The following is a 16,873-nucleotide window of genomic DNA, read 5'->3' on the forward strand; positions in this document are numbered from 1 at the left end:
GTGACATATTTGCTGCGTACCTCCACTAAAAAGATTATTCAGAAACAACCATTAATCTAAATGTAAGGGATTAATTTATTAAATTAATCATGCAATTATTCCCCCACATATTTCTAATTAGAAATAATCAATGGCCATTCTAATGGATGAACTCCATTATTTAATTGAGTTGAATTATACATGCGGGGGGGGGGAGCCTCCACATGCATGTGTCACAGCTCTCAGCATGATAAAGTGCAGCACAAGCAAATGACCTCGGACAGCTAAATGCCACAAAATCATTTGAAAAGCACAACTCTCACATCCTGTGTGGAGAGCCCGGCCCCCGCATCACCCCCATTCCCCTCCTCCCACGATACACACACACACATACGCACACTCCCACCAAGCCCCTGATTAACTGCTTCCTCCAGCCTGCTTCAAAGAAAAATTTCTGCCGATATCAAGCTTTCTGATACTAGACCCCACATTTTGCTCCAGAATGTCCTGATAGTCTTTCAGATATCATACACACTTTGACGATGTTCCCGTGACGGATGTAGCAAAGCAGCTTCAACATCGCCAAATCTCCTCCGCATTTCACAGTAGGTACAGTGCACTCTAAAATCACTTGGGTTAAAAATAACACAATTCTGGGTCAAAAATGGACTGATCCGCTGATTGGGTCAATTTGACCCAAGTTTCTGGGTTGTGACAACCCGCAAAATTGGGCTGTTTTGTTCAAAACAATGCAAGAAAGTGGGTCAAATTGACCCAATTAGTGGATCGGTCCATTTTTGACCCCAAATGGTGTTATTTTTAACCCAACTATTTTTAGAGCGTAATATCGTACCGTAAGTTACTCTGCAATTCCAGTGTCTTGGAAGTTTCATTCTACATTACACAGATTCAAGACACCACCGTGCCAGGAGTAGCGTGGCACCCCCAGAACATAAAGTCTTTTCTGGTTTTACAGTAGGGACAGTAATGTTGTAATCAGTTACTCCTACGCCTTTGAGACGGCATTGTACCCTGCACAGAGTCAAGACCAGATGCAGAAAAGGTCTGGAGGCTTATTATAATCCTTCAATTATTTTTTTTCCGTATCTGTAATGTGCTGCCAAGACAGCTAACTAGCTGTCACTTGATGTCATGACATAAAAGTGACTCTTACTGAGTAGCGTGATTAAAACGTAACGATTCTGCATCTCACGCCCTCTCAATTCAGATGAGCTCTGGAGTTAATGAACATCGCTAATGAGACATTTAGATGGGGGGGAGATCATTTATTTTAGGCAATTTAGGACATTATACGCAGTTAAAAAGCATTCACAATTTTCAACTTGAACGTCTGTTGACGATTCATTACAAACATGAATGCGCGGTTGTCATCATTTAATAGGCATGTTTGTTGCTTTGACTAAACTTTGGGAGGCGAAAAGATGGGCGAAAAAGGATATCCAATCGACAAAATGGCAAACACGGCTAATGGGACTGAACAAGGTTTCGCCGCTGAAGACCAACAGGGAAGGTCGAGGGCCAATTTCACGGCTGCTTTAAAAAGGCAGGAAGAGGCTCATTTTCTATTTTCGGTCATACTCTCGTTTGGAACGGCGCCTTGGTCTTTCCTGCTTGCTTCACAAACATCCTCGCATGGCAGATAAGTGGACTGGGCGCATCCAAACTGTAGCTTGAATTAGAAATGAAACGCCATAAACGGTGGTAACTTGGCTGACGAGTGCCTCCGTTTGAGTTTTTCGAGTTAGCTTTGTGTTGCTTGAGTGAGGCCAGTAAAAAAGTTGAGGAGGCCAAAAGATTCTTTGCAATAAAATGTTCAATGTGAGCCTCGCCAGTCTAAATGTGGTATTCAGATTAATATTGCATTACTGAAATAAGAGTGAGGGAGATTATTTCATCATCATTTCATTTTGTCCTGTGCTGCCCTATGCACTCAACTGAAATTGATGTCAAATTGCCTTCGGATTCGCATTGCGAACGTCATAAGTGAACCATGATAAAAAATTGTTTATTTATTTTGACATTATCTTTAATTATATTTCTATATTGTTTATCATTCTCTGTTATTAATGTCATTCCAGTTCATATAATCTCGGTTTGCACCTGGAAACATACTTTGACAAAACGGTAGAGGTGGGCGATATATATCGTTATCGATATCATCGTCAATCTTGCTTTCACGATGTGTAATTTTATATTATCGAGTATTAATACTGCCTCTGACTCGAGTTAGTCGACGGCCGCAAAGTATGAGGAAATGCTGAAAAATTTGTGCGCATTGACGGCAGAGGAGGAGGAAGTGATAATCATTCGCCGAATCAGCGGGCAGGACCCGGTCACGTGACTCAGTCGAGCTATGTGTCAAGTATGGAGGAGTGTCCAGCGGGGATTCATAGCGAGGCGCGAGTCCACGTCGTCCGTATTCTGTAAATGTTTTGGAGTTGACAAGACTGACGTCGGAAGGAATAACATTTTAAGATGTGCCAAAACGGTCACCGTGAAGCGCAATTCTGTTGCACCACGAGCCATATGGATTACGAGGAAAACTTGGCGACCGCGCCAGCACGCTAAACAAAAGCTTAAACACACACACACTCAGAAAACATTCGCCGAGTTGAACCAACTAATATAAACGCACGCACACACACACTCAGTACTTTAGCGAGCAAGTCAAACATGACATCCTGGATGATCGGTTATCATTCAGTTTACATGCTTTTAGTCCGCATCATTCATAACTAGCCTGTATTCCCGAGGCATGTTGTGCAAACTACGACGGCTTATTAGTGTGACGCCAGGATACACCCAAACATGAATAAAGTCACAAGTCTACATATCACAGCGATGAATGAGTGGGAAAATGCACTTTTCGGTAAATTGCAGTTTTGTTATTCAACTTTATTCTGAATACGTTGGCCAATGTATGAGAATGGGTGTTGTCATGACGATGTCTTTTTTTTTTCCCTTCGCTGGGTGACACTTCGTCACACATCAAATACATTTTTTCTCATTTTGATTGCTGTGGTTAACACCTTTTTCTCATTCTGATTGCTCTCGTAGTTGGCAGTGGTACACCAGTACTTACTGCAGCTCAAAATGTCATATCATTGTGGAATAACAACAGAGACATTTAAATGACATAAATATTCCCCAAAATCGATGTAAGTCTATACATTTTTTTTCCTTTTTGTTAAATATTGTCGTAGAATATCATTATGTTTTGAAGAAGCTATATTTAGTCATTTAAAAGAGATGTTGTTCACAAATGCTCTATCCACAATTGGTCTGTGAAGCAAGTGCAGATTTCAAATATTTGTAGAATATCGTCAAATTATCATTATCAAGTTTTTAAAAAAAATATCGAGATTTTTTTTTTTTTGCCCATATCGCCCACCCCTACAAAACGGTATATTATATTATATTATATTATATTATATTATATAACATGATAACTCGCGGATTATACAAATGTTTCTAGTGAGATTCAGGTTTGCTTCTTGTGCATGGAACCGATCCAACCCAGTTTGACAGCATTTGGTCAAGTTTTGTCCAGTTGCCTTGGCGTTAAGCTCCCGGCATTAACAAGACTGAGAATCTACACAGAGAAGGAATGCAGTTTACTCTGCTATCTTTATGGAGAGCATAAATCTGCTGCAGCAGTCCCTTCCGCTTGGCCGGTTGTGTAACTTTAAAATTTGCCTCATGATGCAAAACATTTTCATTTGACCACAGTTTCTTCTTATCGCCGCCTCAGCTTTGGGAAGATGAATGGTGGTGCAAAAGCGACAAAGCTTGTACCCGGGATGCTCGCTGCTGCCATGGTTAGCGTAATAGCCTCAGACAGTTTCTGAATAATGTAAAGATAAGCTATTGTCAGGTTAGGTTCATGTTTTACCCTCCTTGAATAGTTGGCATGTAATAGTATGTACAGTACATATTCCGATTTTTCCATGAACAAATATAGTGCATCTTTGCCCCTGACGAGCCGATATCACAGTTAGTGGTTTGTTTTTGGCATGATGTCCAACATAATGAACTATCCAGTTTCCTTGGTTCGGAAGATAAGATGTTAAACTTTCCTGAAAAGAAGACAAACTAATTGTGTTACTCTTTCGTCAAAGGAAAACAAACTACTGGCGTTGCACCTTCCTAGAAAGACACAAACTATTGATGTTGAACTTTCTTTAAAAAAAAAAAAAAAAAAAACTACTAATGTTGAGAAAGAGAAATAAACTACTGATTATACACTTCACTTAAGTGGAAGTCAACCCCCAAATTTTCTTTACAAGAATATGTTCTATGCAGGTCCACTCGTCGAAACACTGCATTCCGATTAATATTGCGTCTGTGGAATATGAGTTAAGCAGTAAAATCCATCCATTTTTGTCCACCATAGGGGGCGGCCATTTTTCCACTTGCTGTCCACTGAAAATGACATCACAGTTGCTCAGGTAATGACCGTTCATGGCTCAGCTTCAGAGAACTGGTGAGCCGTGATTGGTCGCTACCTGAGCCCTGAGCAACTGTGATGTCATTTTGGGTTGACAGAAGTGACAAAATGGCCGCCCCCTGAGAAGGCTAAAAACGGGTGGATTTTGCTACTTATCTCATATTCCACAAACGCAATATCAACCAGAATGCCATGTTTAGATGAGCGAAGGCGCACAGATCATATTATTGCAAATAATTTTTTTGCGCTGACTTCACCTTTAAAGGAATTTCGTTTATTAAATACATTTTGTGTACTTTGTTGATTTGATTTTAAACAACACGAGTACAATGGTCTAGCACCATCACCAAGTTGAACCCACTTAGAACCAAAGTAAGCACCGAACTGGGATTCGTTTTTTGAGGGGGGGGTGTTTTACCCTTAACACCCCAAATATTAAGCATCGCTTTTGCCATCGGAATCTCTTAATGGAATCCCGGGCGTGGGTGATTCATTCTCTAAATACCACTTGAGTGTTTTACGAGGGATTACGGGGAGGTCCGGTTGGCCCGACGGCACAAAAGACCACTCCTGTTTTATGTTGGGAAGGGGTCGTTTCGAGGGGGTCAGGGGCCTTCGCCGATTAACGGCCACTCAAGCGTAACAAACGTCGGTATAAACAGCCTCTTGAGAACAATGTGCTGTAAAAATGCTGACGTAAAGAATAGTCCCGAGTTCCGGACGCCCCAAAATGGGGCCGTTGATAAGGTCGTTGAACAGCACACTTACCAGGCCGTCGCAGTTGTTAATGGCAACCGAGGCCCCGGGGACGTCCGTGATGTCGCCCACAAAGGTGCAGTCTGTCTTCAGCAAGCTTATCCTTCCCGTCCCGTTGGATCCGGTCCAGTTGGCGACCGGTTGGGAAACTCCGCCTGCGGTTCCCAAGCCTTCGTCGTCGTGCCATTCCACCGTAGCCCCCGGTGCCACCAGCCGTTTGTTGGGCCGCAGTCGCAGGTGAAACTCCTTGCCAAAGGCGCTGATGTTGAAGAAGAGCTGATCCGACAGGGCCGGCGACAGTGTCGGCGGCGGCGTGGTGGACGCCTCCCTCCTGACCCGCTGTTTGTGGGTGGCCGACAGCAGGTGGGACAGGAAGCGTCCGTGGGCGTCGGTGCTGAACGGGGTAACCAAGCCGTATTCCTTTAAACGGTGTGTCAAGTGATCTGCAACACAAATCAACAGACCGGTACATCAAAAAGAACCAGGCAAGGCCATACCACCAGGCTCCTCAACACCTTTCCATCTGAATCGTTTAGTGCTAAGATTGTATTTTCAACGGACCCCACTGAGTTTGGACTCCAGGTCCAAGGGTGCCTATTGCAGTATTCCATACTATTCCAGTCCCAAATGCGAGGCTTGCGACTGTGCTAAAGAAATCATGCGAACGACCAAAATTTGCATAGGTAAAGCAGTGGTGGATGATGCGGGTTCGATTCCTGGCCAATGCCGCACCATGCTGCCACTGGCGCGTTCCACTGCCAGTCCCAAAACCGTCAGGAAGGGCATCCGCAAGAAAACAGTACCAAACAATTACTCGTTGTGGCCCGGTTTCGATTGACGGCCAGTGTCGCCTTGGGACCAGTGACCTTCTTGGATAAATGCTTCTCGCGTCAGGAAGAATTGCCATGCTGCAGGTTGGTGCTCCAGTGGCAGGACACCAGAGCCCACCATTCCTGGTCCGAGGCCCGGACAACTGGGAGGCTTGCGATGTAAAACTGTGCCAAACAATTCATGTGGAACCAACGCACTGGGAGTGTCATGGTACATGTTGGGGGGCTGGGGGGTTCAATTCCCAGCCAGTGCCCAAACACCCTACAACTGGAGTGTTCCATTTCCGCCCCTTAAGCCTAGACCAATGGGAGGGTTGAATCAGGAAGGGCATAGAGCGTAAAAATGTGCCAAAAAATTTATGTGAGACACTTGCGTGGGTTCGATTCCTGACCAAAAGTTCCAACCAAGTTTAAGTCCCATCCAAATGGAAAGATTTGGAGTTGGCAACAAGTCCAGCAAAGTGCTACTTATTTTTTTGTTGTCTTTTTATCCAATTGGCTTCTTCATAAATGAACAGCAGAAGTCATTGCAGTAGTTCCAAGTAAGCCCCTAAACTAACAGCAAGCCGAGCTTTTCTACTTCTACTACTACGACTTTGTGTCTTCTGTTCATTTGGATGACCTGTGACACAAGTCTCCCACTCACAGGTCAGTCGAGGAACTACGTTGGTCTATATTTGAAGGTAGACTTGATTGTTGGTTAGCAGCATGTGGGTTCTGACAAGTTTTTTCCATGCCGTTTGTTTATGGTCATCTCGTATTTATTCGAGCACTCTGAGAGGCACTTCAGAAAATTAAACGAGTGGTTTATAATGGAACTGGAAAAACAATTCGCTTTTGTCCCATTCTTATTGTAGTTGTTGTTTAATTCAGCCCCAAAGCCAGTTTTACTTAGCAACATGAAATTGGTAAACTTGTTTGTCACGGAAAGGCCATCAAAAAAAGACAGGCTGGGAGATAAAACGTCTGAGAACGTCTGCCATTTTTGCTTCTGGCTGACATTATAGTCTCGGTTTGGCTATTTCCATAAATGTGAACTCCTCCTAGAGAATTTGTCCCATTACTCCTAAATTCACCTCAGGTATAGCAAACAGGTGGATGACGCTAAATTGCGAGGGACTTGAGTTTTGATGATTTGGTGAAACCTTTTGAAGACACTCGCAAGAGTCACCTACATGCAAAAATGTGTAGAGCGGTGGAAAAAAAACGAAGGCGTATTTGGAGACCTTCTAATTATGCGCAAGGTCTGGCAATTCAAACAGGTGTCTTTGGTGAAGGTAAAATTACACGTCAGGAGAAATGACAAGCCTGTTAAAAGCAAAAATGTGAAAACACGAAAACAAAGAGTTTTTTGAGGAAATTCTAATGCAGATGCGTCTTTGGTGATAAATGACATTAAGAACTGGATTACAAATACAAAAACAGCGCATGGCTGCCAAAATGAAAGGTGATGTTAACACATCTGCTTTGAAAACATTAAAGATCTTTTCTGAGGCGAAGGCCAAGCACTCTGTCATCAGACTCGCTTGTTTGTTTTTTTATCATTTTTGCAACATTATCTCTGGCGTGCTTTCAGCTGGGTGAAAAGAAACCAAAAAACGTGGAAGTACTGGACAAAAAGTGTGTTTATAAAGTAGCTTTTCCACAGTGAAACTGAAAAAAATATATATGTATATATATATGCATATATACACAAAAATATACATGTATATATATATATATATATATATATATACATATACATATATATATATATATTAGGGATGTCACAATATCGTCAATATCGTGATATCACGATATAAAATTGCCACACATCGTCGTCGTCATGTCACGATATTAATAGCAGCAAATCTGTTTAAAAGCCCAAGTTGTTTTCCATTTGTGCAGTTCCAGCACCCCGTGGTGGTTAGTTTATTAGTGCAGTTTAATTTGACGCCAACTATATTTAAGACCCACGCTAATTGCCCACGCCTGGCCAAGCCTATTTCTTTGTGAATGCTCATAATATGTACAAAAACTGAGTATTGTGATTTTTTTTTTTTAATATGAGCACTTTTTTTCACAATATAGTGAGCTTCTACACAGTACTGTGAGTTATTTATATCGCCAACCTTCCTATTGTGATATTATCATGACATACCTAATATATATATATATATATATATATATATATATATATATATATATATATATATATATATATATGTATATATATATATATACATACATACATACATCTTTATTTTCATGGATGTTTACATTGTAGATTCTCACTGAAGGCATCAAAACTGTGAATGAACACACGTGGAGTTATGTATTTAACTAAAAAAAAAGGTTAAAATAACTGAAAACACGTTTTGAACCCAATCAAGATTATTTGGGGCAAGGTGTACCACAGAGTGAATGCAAAGGTGCCAACAAGTGCTAAACACCTCTAGGAACCCCTTCAAGACTGTTGGAAAACCATTTCAGGTGACTACCTCTTGAAGCTGAATGAATGTGCAAGAGTGTGCAAAGCAGTAATCAGAGTTAAGGGTGACTATTTTGAAGAAGAAACTAGAATATAAAACATGTCTATGAGTTATTTCACTTTTTTGTGAAGTACATAACTCCACATGTTCATTCATAGTTTTGTTGCCTTCAGTGAGAATCTACAATGTAAATAGTCATGAAAATAAAGAAAAAAACATTGAATGAGAAGTGTGTCCACACTTTTGGCCTGTACTGTATATGTCTCAGAAGGGACAATCCCCACTTCACCAGGTTGTCCTTGAACGCAGCGCACCAGCAATTACGTACATATGAGTCACAGCAACACTTGCGGTGGGAGTGACATGCTCTTTAAAATTGCGAAACAGGACGTGAGCAAAGAGAGGTCAAGTGTTAGCCTAAGAGGGTTTAGGGGGGAGATAAGGGGGTACAGCGCGGACCATGTCGAGGCTCAACTCCTCGCTTAAACTCCCGATGGAGAACAGATGTGGAGGATTCAGAGGTGGAATTTGCACTTCCCGTCTTAACGGAGCCTGTCAAGCAAAGCACTGGTAGACCAAAAGTGTGTGTATGTGCGTGTGTGAGCGTAACCCAGTTTTTCCAAACCAACAAACTTATCTCACAATATTCATCAATAATCATACACAAAGATGTACACTACAAAATGAACCGACAGACGTTGATTTCTGTAGTCGTAATAAGTAGGATTGAAGAGAAGTTGCTCATCAACAACATCGGTCAGCAAAGGTTTAATACATTTTTTAAATCAGAGATGCAAATAAACTTTTGAAGATATATATTTTTTTGCGCTGATTCCAAATCTGCCCTTGTTTTTTTTGCCTCTAGAATGTCAAGTTTTCATATTAATAATAGTGAAAGTTGTTTTATGATGAAAAAGAAAAAGAAAGACAGCAGCCTTAAGCGTATCTCTGACCAATGGACATTCAAGGATTTTGCTAGCATACTTATTTTATAGCATTAACATTTTTTTCCAATTATTTCATGATTTGCTGTTAACTGGACTAACCTTGGTTACTTGTTAATGATGTATAAATGCTCCAATACTTGTCGCTGTGATGTTGTCATTCATTAAGTCGACTATAGCGTTTTGCACTGCAGTTAGCATTAAGCTAAACTGACTTTCTAAGGCAAAGTTATGTGGTTGTTTTAAAAAGTTTTAAGAACAAAATGTGTAATTATTTCTGTTTAAGATTTTAGTTTGACAGTAAACTCCAACAATGAAAATCAACAGCAAAGATCGGATCTTGAAAAGCGCAGTGCGTAAGTCCACACATCAAGCAAAGTCCCCCTTAGTTTCCCCCACTCCCTCCCACTTTTTCATTAAAACTCACCTTCTCGATCATCGTCACCAGCCTGCAAGACAAAGGGAGGAATTAGTTTTTATAAAAAAAAAATACATAACATATTCACGTAAACAAGAGAGAACCGAGCACGTGCAATCTTGAGCAAATTAACAAAAAAAGCTTTATTGAAAACGTTATGTAATAGGATAAAGTGTGGAGTGTGTGCGTGTGTCAACATCTCAGACACTGCGCGCATTTAAGGGAGTCAAACGTGCATGCTACTTTTTTTCTCCCCTCCAGTCAGTCCCCTTCTGTTTTGACCTTATAAACGTTCAAAAAGCAGACATTTGACCATCAGAGTTGTTACCTTGGCGGCTGAAGTCGCGACAAATCCCAGCAGTAACAAGAAGGCGAATGACAGCGCGGCCATCACGAGTCTTGTCAAGGAAATCATAAGAAATCAAGTTTATCCCAAAAAAAAAAAAAAAAAAAAAGAGAGAGATGGGGTATGCAGGAAAAGTTTGCCTCTGTCTTGTTCTTCGTTTTTTTTTCTTTTTTTTTTTAATGACACAAACAGTGTAGTGAGGCGAGTTGCGTGACTTTTGGGGGTCACTTTGTCACTCCAAAGTTTGCGTGGGTCCGCCGCCGCTCACGTCTCGGCCGCTGCACAGCTGCGCGACCTGCTTGCTTGCTTGCCTGCCTGCTTGCCTGCCTGCTCAAGCCCCCGCCTAATAAACCAAATAAGGCAGGCCTTGGATGACGTCAGCAGCCAGCCACCCACCCCGTTAACTTCCCGCACACACTCACATTCGGTGGATATCAAAAGTCTACACACCCCTGTTCAAATGAGTTTTAGTGATTGAAAAAAATACATAAATAAAAGTGACTAATTTCAAAACTTTTTCCACCATTAATTGGACCTAGAACCTGTAAACATTTTTTCCAAACTTTTCAAGAGGGGAAGAAAAATAAACGTAAAGAATACAGTTGCAGAAGTGGGCACACCCTCTGATAACTAGGACAGGGATGAGCTACTTAAAGGGATGGTTGGCCATGTTTTCAATAACAAGTTCATTTTATATATTTTTTGATCAGGAAAATGAAAAGAGTTGTCATTTTCTATTTTATCAATAAATTTGGGAGAAATTAGGAAATAAGTGACTCCATGAATAACAACTCTTTTTAATGAGGAAAATGGCCGCGCCTCCTACCGTTCTATCCATGTTCAGTCGGAGTCACTGGGGGACCGATTACAAACTCTCCATTGGAAATCATTGTACTTTCATTGCGTCCAAAAACGGTGATCAATTGGCACCAAAATTTATGTGGACGTTCCTACTAATGACTTCAACATATCAAAAGGATTAACCTCTCCGTGGTTGAAAAAAAAAACACTGCTTCTTTGCTCATCATGGTTAAGACGAGCGAGGCATTTAACACCAGTCAGGATATTTACAGAGATTGAAGTGGGAATGAGTAGACGTGCACATTTATTTGGATGAGGAATGCCCCCAGTTTTTCATCCTACAACACGCCGTCCAATTTGGGACGTAACAGCTGAAATGGTGCATTCCAATGCGGCCACACTCGGATGTGGAGTCGGATGCGCACGTTCAAGACGGTGTTCGATGAGGTCTTACCTCACTCTGCCGCCGCTTCACTCTCACGCCGAAGCTGGCGGCTGCAAGCAGTGTCGGACAACGCACGCGACTGCTTGGGATGCAAATCCGCGACATGAAGACGCAGGCTCATGATCACCTCCACACACTGGGTGGACAGTAAGGAGCTAATGTTGTTGTGCTAACGCCTTTTGTTCTAACGGCCCCAAGCTAGTTGTTGCTATTAGCCGTGCCGTTATCTTACTGTTGTCCGGGGAGGGGATAATGAACCATGCTTGGTGGATTGCTTGTCCGCTGCCAGTGTAGCGTAGCTAAATGTCCGAAATATAACCAGGCGGGGTTCGTGTGCGCATTCATACTCTTGTCCGCTTCAGCCTGTGTAAGTGGAGAAGCGATCACCAAGGTATTTTTGATTTTATGGAGGTGATCATGATGAGCTCACGTTTTATGTCAATAAATCCAAACTATTGTGCAGAACACTTTTATACTTTCACAGGTTGAAGTGGACAAGAGTAGTAATGCGCATTTGCATTTTGGTGGCAATCGGTTGCCATTTTAGACAACAGAACTGACAAAGCAAGTAATATTTCCACGCTTGGCTCCCTCCTGTGACATAGACCTTTGAGAACGAAAAAATAACAAGCCGAGCTCCAAAAGGGGGCAGGCCACTTTGTCGTAAATCTAATCACAAAAAAAGCCCTTAAATCCCTACAGAGTCTTTTGGGGTTGGGCATTTTAGTACTGATGTCATTTTTACATGCGAACATATTTATATATAATGGCTCGCTTGCGCCAGTTGCTCATGACAAGAACCACCCTGCACAATAGAAACAGGCAGACTGACTCGAAATAATCCAGTCCAAAAAATAGACCCTGGCTCTTGTGCATTTCTATGCCAGCCATCATAGCGTCAGGCAGCCCACCAGTCACTTGCCATGACATGAAGTGCGACCCATCTCATTTAGAAACGGCGTGTCAGCTCCCTTTGTCGCTGTCATTTTCCATATCTGAGCTCTCACTCTGTCCACAGGCGCAGAAACACTCCGAAGATGAATGTGGCCTCGGATCGCAGGAAGTTGCCATTTCTTTGATCATTACCTCGTCAGATCCTTCTCAGGCCTCTTGGTAGGTTGCACAAGGGGAGGGCGAATGGGGGCGCGGGGCGTGGGGGGTAAAAGAGATACAGTAGACCCCCATGGGGCTTTCTAATTCGGCCTGGTCCCTATCCCCGGCAAATAGCGAAAATCTGCAAATTATTGCCGCCTATTTTAACCCTTTCAAGCACAGCGGTCACTACAGTGGACAGCTATTTAAAAGTTGCTTTCGCCTATATTAATTCATCTAAAAAAAAAAAAAGTCTTTATATTATAAATCATATCATCAAATCATAATTCATGCATGAAAGGGTTAATTACATTGAAAAATATATTCAGTACCCCCCCCCTAAAAAAAAATGTTTTGCTAGGTTAAAACATGCAAAGCTAGGCTAAGGTGTGTGCTAGGCTAAAGTAAGTGCTAACTATTGTTTGTATAAAGTCAATAATATCAATAATTTAGCTGCAGGTGATCAGTTAGCTATATATCCAGGCAGCATTTAAAAAAAGAAAAACGTGTCTAAATACAATAATAAACAACATGAGTTTACCACATAATATGGGATGTCCTTTGTCTTTGGGGTGCAGGTGCAATCGGACTAATCCAAAACCATTTCAAAGCAAATGTAATTTGGGTTGGACCATGTGAGAGCAAGTAGGGGTGATTTGATTTAGATCAATAGCTAGCTAAAACTATAGCTAGATGGCTAACTAGGTGGCTGGCTAGATGGCAAGCTCGATGGCTAGCTAGATGGAGGGCCAAAGCAAGGTGTGTTAAGAGAAGAAGAAAAATAGACAGGAAGTTACATGAAGCAAGCTTGTTTAAAGACTCCACCGTAACTTGTCATCAGTTGTGCGCAACTGATTTAATGTTTTGCTTTGGGTTTTTTTTTTTAACATTTTTACCTCAAGAGAATATAGCCAGAAAGTTATGTAAAACTTATGTCACTTTTTACACCTTTTTAAGAGGGGGAAGGATGGGCTCCAGCCCACTCGCGACACTAGTGAGGATAAGAGTTAGAAAATGGCTGCCTGGGTGCAGTCACTTTTCAAATTTACGCTAAATTTACACTAGAGTGACGTGAAGTAAGTGGCTTGTGTTCAAAGTATTAGGCAAGTTTCACAGAAGAGATGATGTGGAGTCGCAGTAAGACTGTTTTATTGTTGTTGCTGTTTGCGTATTTTTACATTTCCCAAACACAAACTCAAAGTAGTAAGACTCCACTGTCACTTATCAAAATTACACTTCACGGGAAAATAGTTTTTAACAAATGTTTATTTAGAATTTAAGAAAAATCCAGTTTTGATTTTGCTTAACCATACATAACTTGTTATCAAAATTACGCTTGACTATTTTACTGATTTAAAAAAAATCTTTTGGATTATTTTAAGAGAGGAATATACACATAGATAGGAAGTTAAGGTAAGATGAGTGATCTCGAATCGGGACGACTCGAGTTGAGCAGCCCATTGGCATCAAGTTGACACCATCCCGGCACAGAAAAATGGGCTCTGGAATGTTGTCTTTTGACTCTTTCTGGTTCCGACACAATGACCCGTGACGTCTTTAGCAGGCAGGTTATGTCCCGCTCACAATGGCTCAGTGGGGTCAGTGATGCTTTTTGTTGTCGGGGGGCAATAAAAAATCAGTGGCGGCTAAAAGATGGGACATTCCATTAGAGGGTGGCAGAAGGGGGCAATTGGGAGCTGGGAATAATTTACATAAATTAAAAGATGCTTGTCATATCCTGAATGGGGACCTCCCCTCTGCACACAAACTTTGAGCCCCCCTTCAGCTGCCCGGAAGCCAGTTATTTGCCTGGCGACATGCTAAATTGCTTTGCTGCTGATTCAATTAGGCTAACAAGGTGATTTATCATTTCCATTTTAAAAGAGAGGAGGTTGATCAAACTGTTTGGTCACTGAATAAAGTAGATTTATATTATCATTATTTATATATTATTATCAAATTAGTGAAAAAAAGTTCAGGAGCCTTAAAGTATAGAGTGGAAGTGAGCACAAGTCATAATTTGGTTGACGTACACTTTTTTGCACAATTATAATTATTAATTTTATATATATATATATATATATATATATATATATAATATATATATATATAATATATATAAAAAAATATATATATAATATATATATGGGAAATTACCCCAAACATTTTAATCATGAATAAAGTAATTTCAAAGTCGAGTCATTTTTTATGAAACAAGAATCATACATTTACAATAAAAAGTCACAATGTTGCACAATGGTGTAATTTTTACTAACATTATAATTAAAAATCATAATGTAAAATCATTGAAACACAACCTCTGCCTTAAAGTTGAGTGGAAGTAAGCTTTAAGTCTTAAGTCTGTTGTGCTTGTGCCTTTTCTCTCATAATATCACAACTCAATTGTCGTAATATGTAAACCCTAATACACGTAAAGACCACTTCAAAGTAAAAGCAATATGCCATCGGCTAGTCCAATGCAGCTTCTTTTTCTCGTTAAACTCCGAAATCCATAAAAAAGTATTTTATGTCTCACGATGATGTTTACCTTTGAGGCAATCTCCACGGTGGCGCGCCTCCCGCTGACTTTTTTCCCGACCAGTCATCGTCGGTCCAACACACAATGCTGCTGTAATGAGCGCGGACGCACACATGGACGCGCACATGCACGCGTGCGCGCACGCACTCCGCTTTAACAAGGCTCATTTGAAAGGCAGCAGTGCAGTGGAAAGAGCAATAAAAGCTGCCTGAATTAGTGGCCCCCTCGCGGCGTTGATGCACCATCAGATGCTTTTTGACTCCTTACCAGACTTGGAGATAAAAAAAATAAATAAATAAAAATCACACCCACTGCGTTCTTTGTCCGTTTGTTTAAAAAAAAGTAATCATGAGACAATCGTAACGTTCCAGGCCAAAAGTGATCCAAAGTGTGACGAGACGGTCAAATATTTTCAAATATTATTATTATTATTCTAACAAGACATACACGTACGCTATCTTCGAAAGTTAAGTTATTAAATGAAAGTCGTAAATTAACTACACGCTGCGCGCCATCAACAAACCCATTAATCACGTGATTTTGTTGTTATATCTCGTGGTAATTTCAGAGTGGCGTCAGTGTGACGTCAGAAGGTGCATCCAATAGGAAAGGGATAATAATAATAAAAGTGTTAATAATAATAAACCAACCTCCCTGTTCCTTCCCAGTAGGCTGTCACGCAAACACTTCCAAATATGGGCAAGCGCTGCCCCTCAGCGAACAGCGATTTGTGGAATATGAGTTATGTAGTAAAATCCACCTGTTGTTAGCCATTTTGCCGCTTTCTGTCGACTGAAATTGACATCACAGTTACTCAGATAACGACCAATCATGGCTCACCTGTTTTCTGAACATTTTCCTGCAAAGACGTTTTTGGGGTTGTCCTCCCCATTAAATAGGTGGGAAAAGTTGTAATGTCCTGTGAAGTAAGTCATAAATTATACAAAATAAATGTTTAAAAATTAAAGTTAGAAACGTTGCAACGTTACAACATGAAAGACGTAAATTTAATTTGAAGTGATCCTCAAAATTTGTTTTGATAGCGCCTTGATTTTTTTTTTTTTTTTAATTAATAACCTATGGCCAGTTTCACTTGAAACGTAAAATTTGGTAGGCATGTGAGTAGACTCACTAATAAAAAATCTCAAGAAGCCATGCCTGCCATTTTTTTATTTTTTTTGATTTTTTTATATTTAAACTAGATGCTTGATTGCTATAAACACACAAAAATACCCCCCCCCCCCACTCACACACACACACACACACACACACACACACACACATGAGAAATGTAACAAACTCACAGGAGCACAGCACACCTCAGAAATGATGATTCCTCATGCAAATTGGAGGCTGGGGGCTGTAAAAACATCTGCTTGGGCTAAAAGCTTCTGTTCTAAACAAGCCGCTAATTGGATCTAACTGCTGCGATGCTGGCGGTGAGCGGTTGCTCTGTCAGCAGCTCTCTGGGGTTGAATTGGCACATTTTCTCCACATGTTGGGATTTGGTGTCATGGCTTTCCCACCAGTTAGCAGTAGCTTTGATGCTAAAGTTAAAACATTGATAGCTCAGATTGTAGAAGCCGAATAGTGATGGACTTTAAATCCCTATTCAGTTGTTGTGTGCAGGGATGCTAACGTTAGCAAATAGAAAACATGCTATTGGTTCTCACGGTCTAGTGGTTAAGGTGATGGACTTGAAATTCATTGTTCTCTCTCCACACAAGTTTGAATCCTGTTGACAACATCAAACATTTCTGCAACTTTGCTTTTTTGGTTTATGG

General features: G+C 40.9%; 1 protein-coding gene across 2 annotated transcripts in view; it reads right to left on the minus strand.

Moving 5' to 3' along the window:
• adamts3 (ADAM metallopeptidase with thrombospondin type 1 motif, 3) overlaps positions 1–10,513 on the minus strand; it is a 116,264-nt gene extending 105,751 nt beyond the window's left edge. For both annotated transcript variants that reach the window (XM_086030508.1, XM_086030507.1), the window contains exons 1-3: positions 10,195–10,513; positions 9,876–9,897; positions 5,216–5,646 (exon numbers count right to left, since the gene is read on the minus strand). In XM_086030508.1, coding sequence (XP_085886634.1) covers positions 5,216–5,646; positions 9,876–9,897; positions 10,195–10,281 — 540 coding nt within the window. In that variant the 5' untranslated portion in view covers positions 10,282–10,513. The remainder of the gene's footprint in view (positions 1–5,215; positions 5,647–9,875; positions 9,898–10,194) is intronic.
• Between the last annotated feature and the right edge of the window lie 6,360 nt (positions 10,514–16,873).

The sequence above is a fragment of the Filicampus tigris genome, chromosome 5 (genome assembly GCF_054856515.1).
Source record: "Filicampus tigris isolate MCC_2025a chromosome 5, RoL_Ftig_1.0, whole genome shotgun sequence".
Taxonomy (NCBI): domain Eukaryota; kingdom Metazoa; phylum Chordata; class Actinopteri; order Syngnathiformes; family Syngnathidae; genus Filicampus; species Filicampus tigris.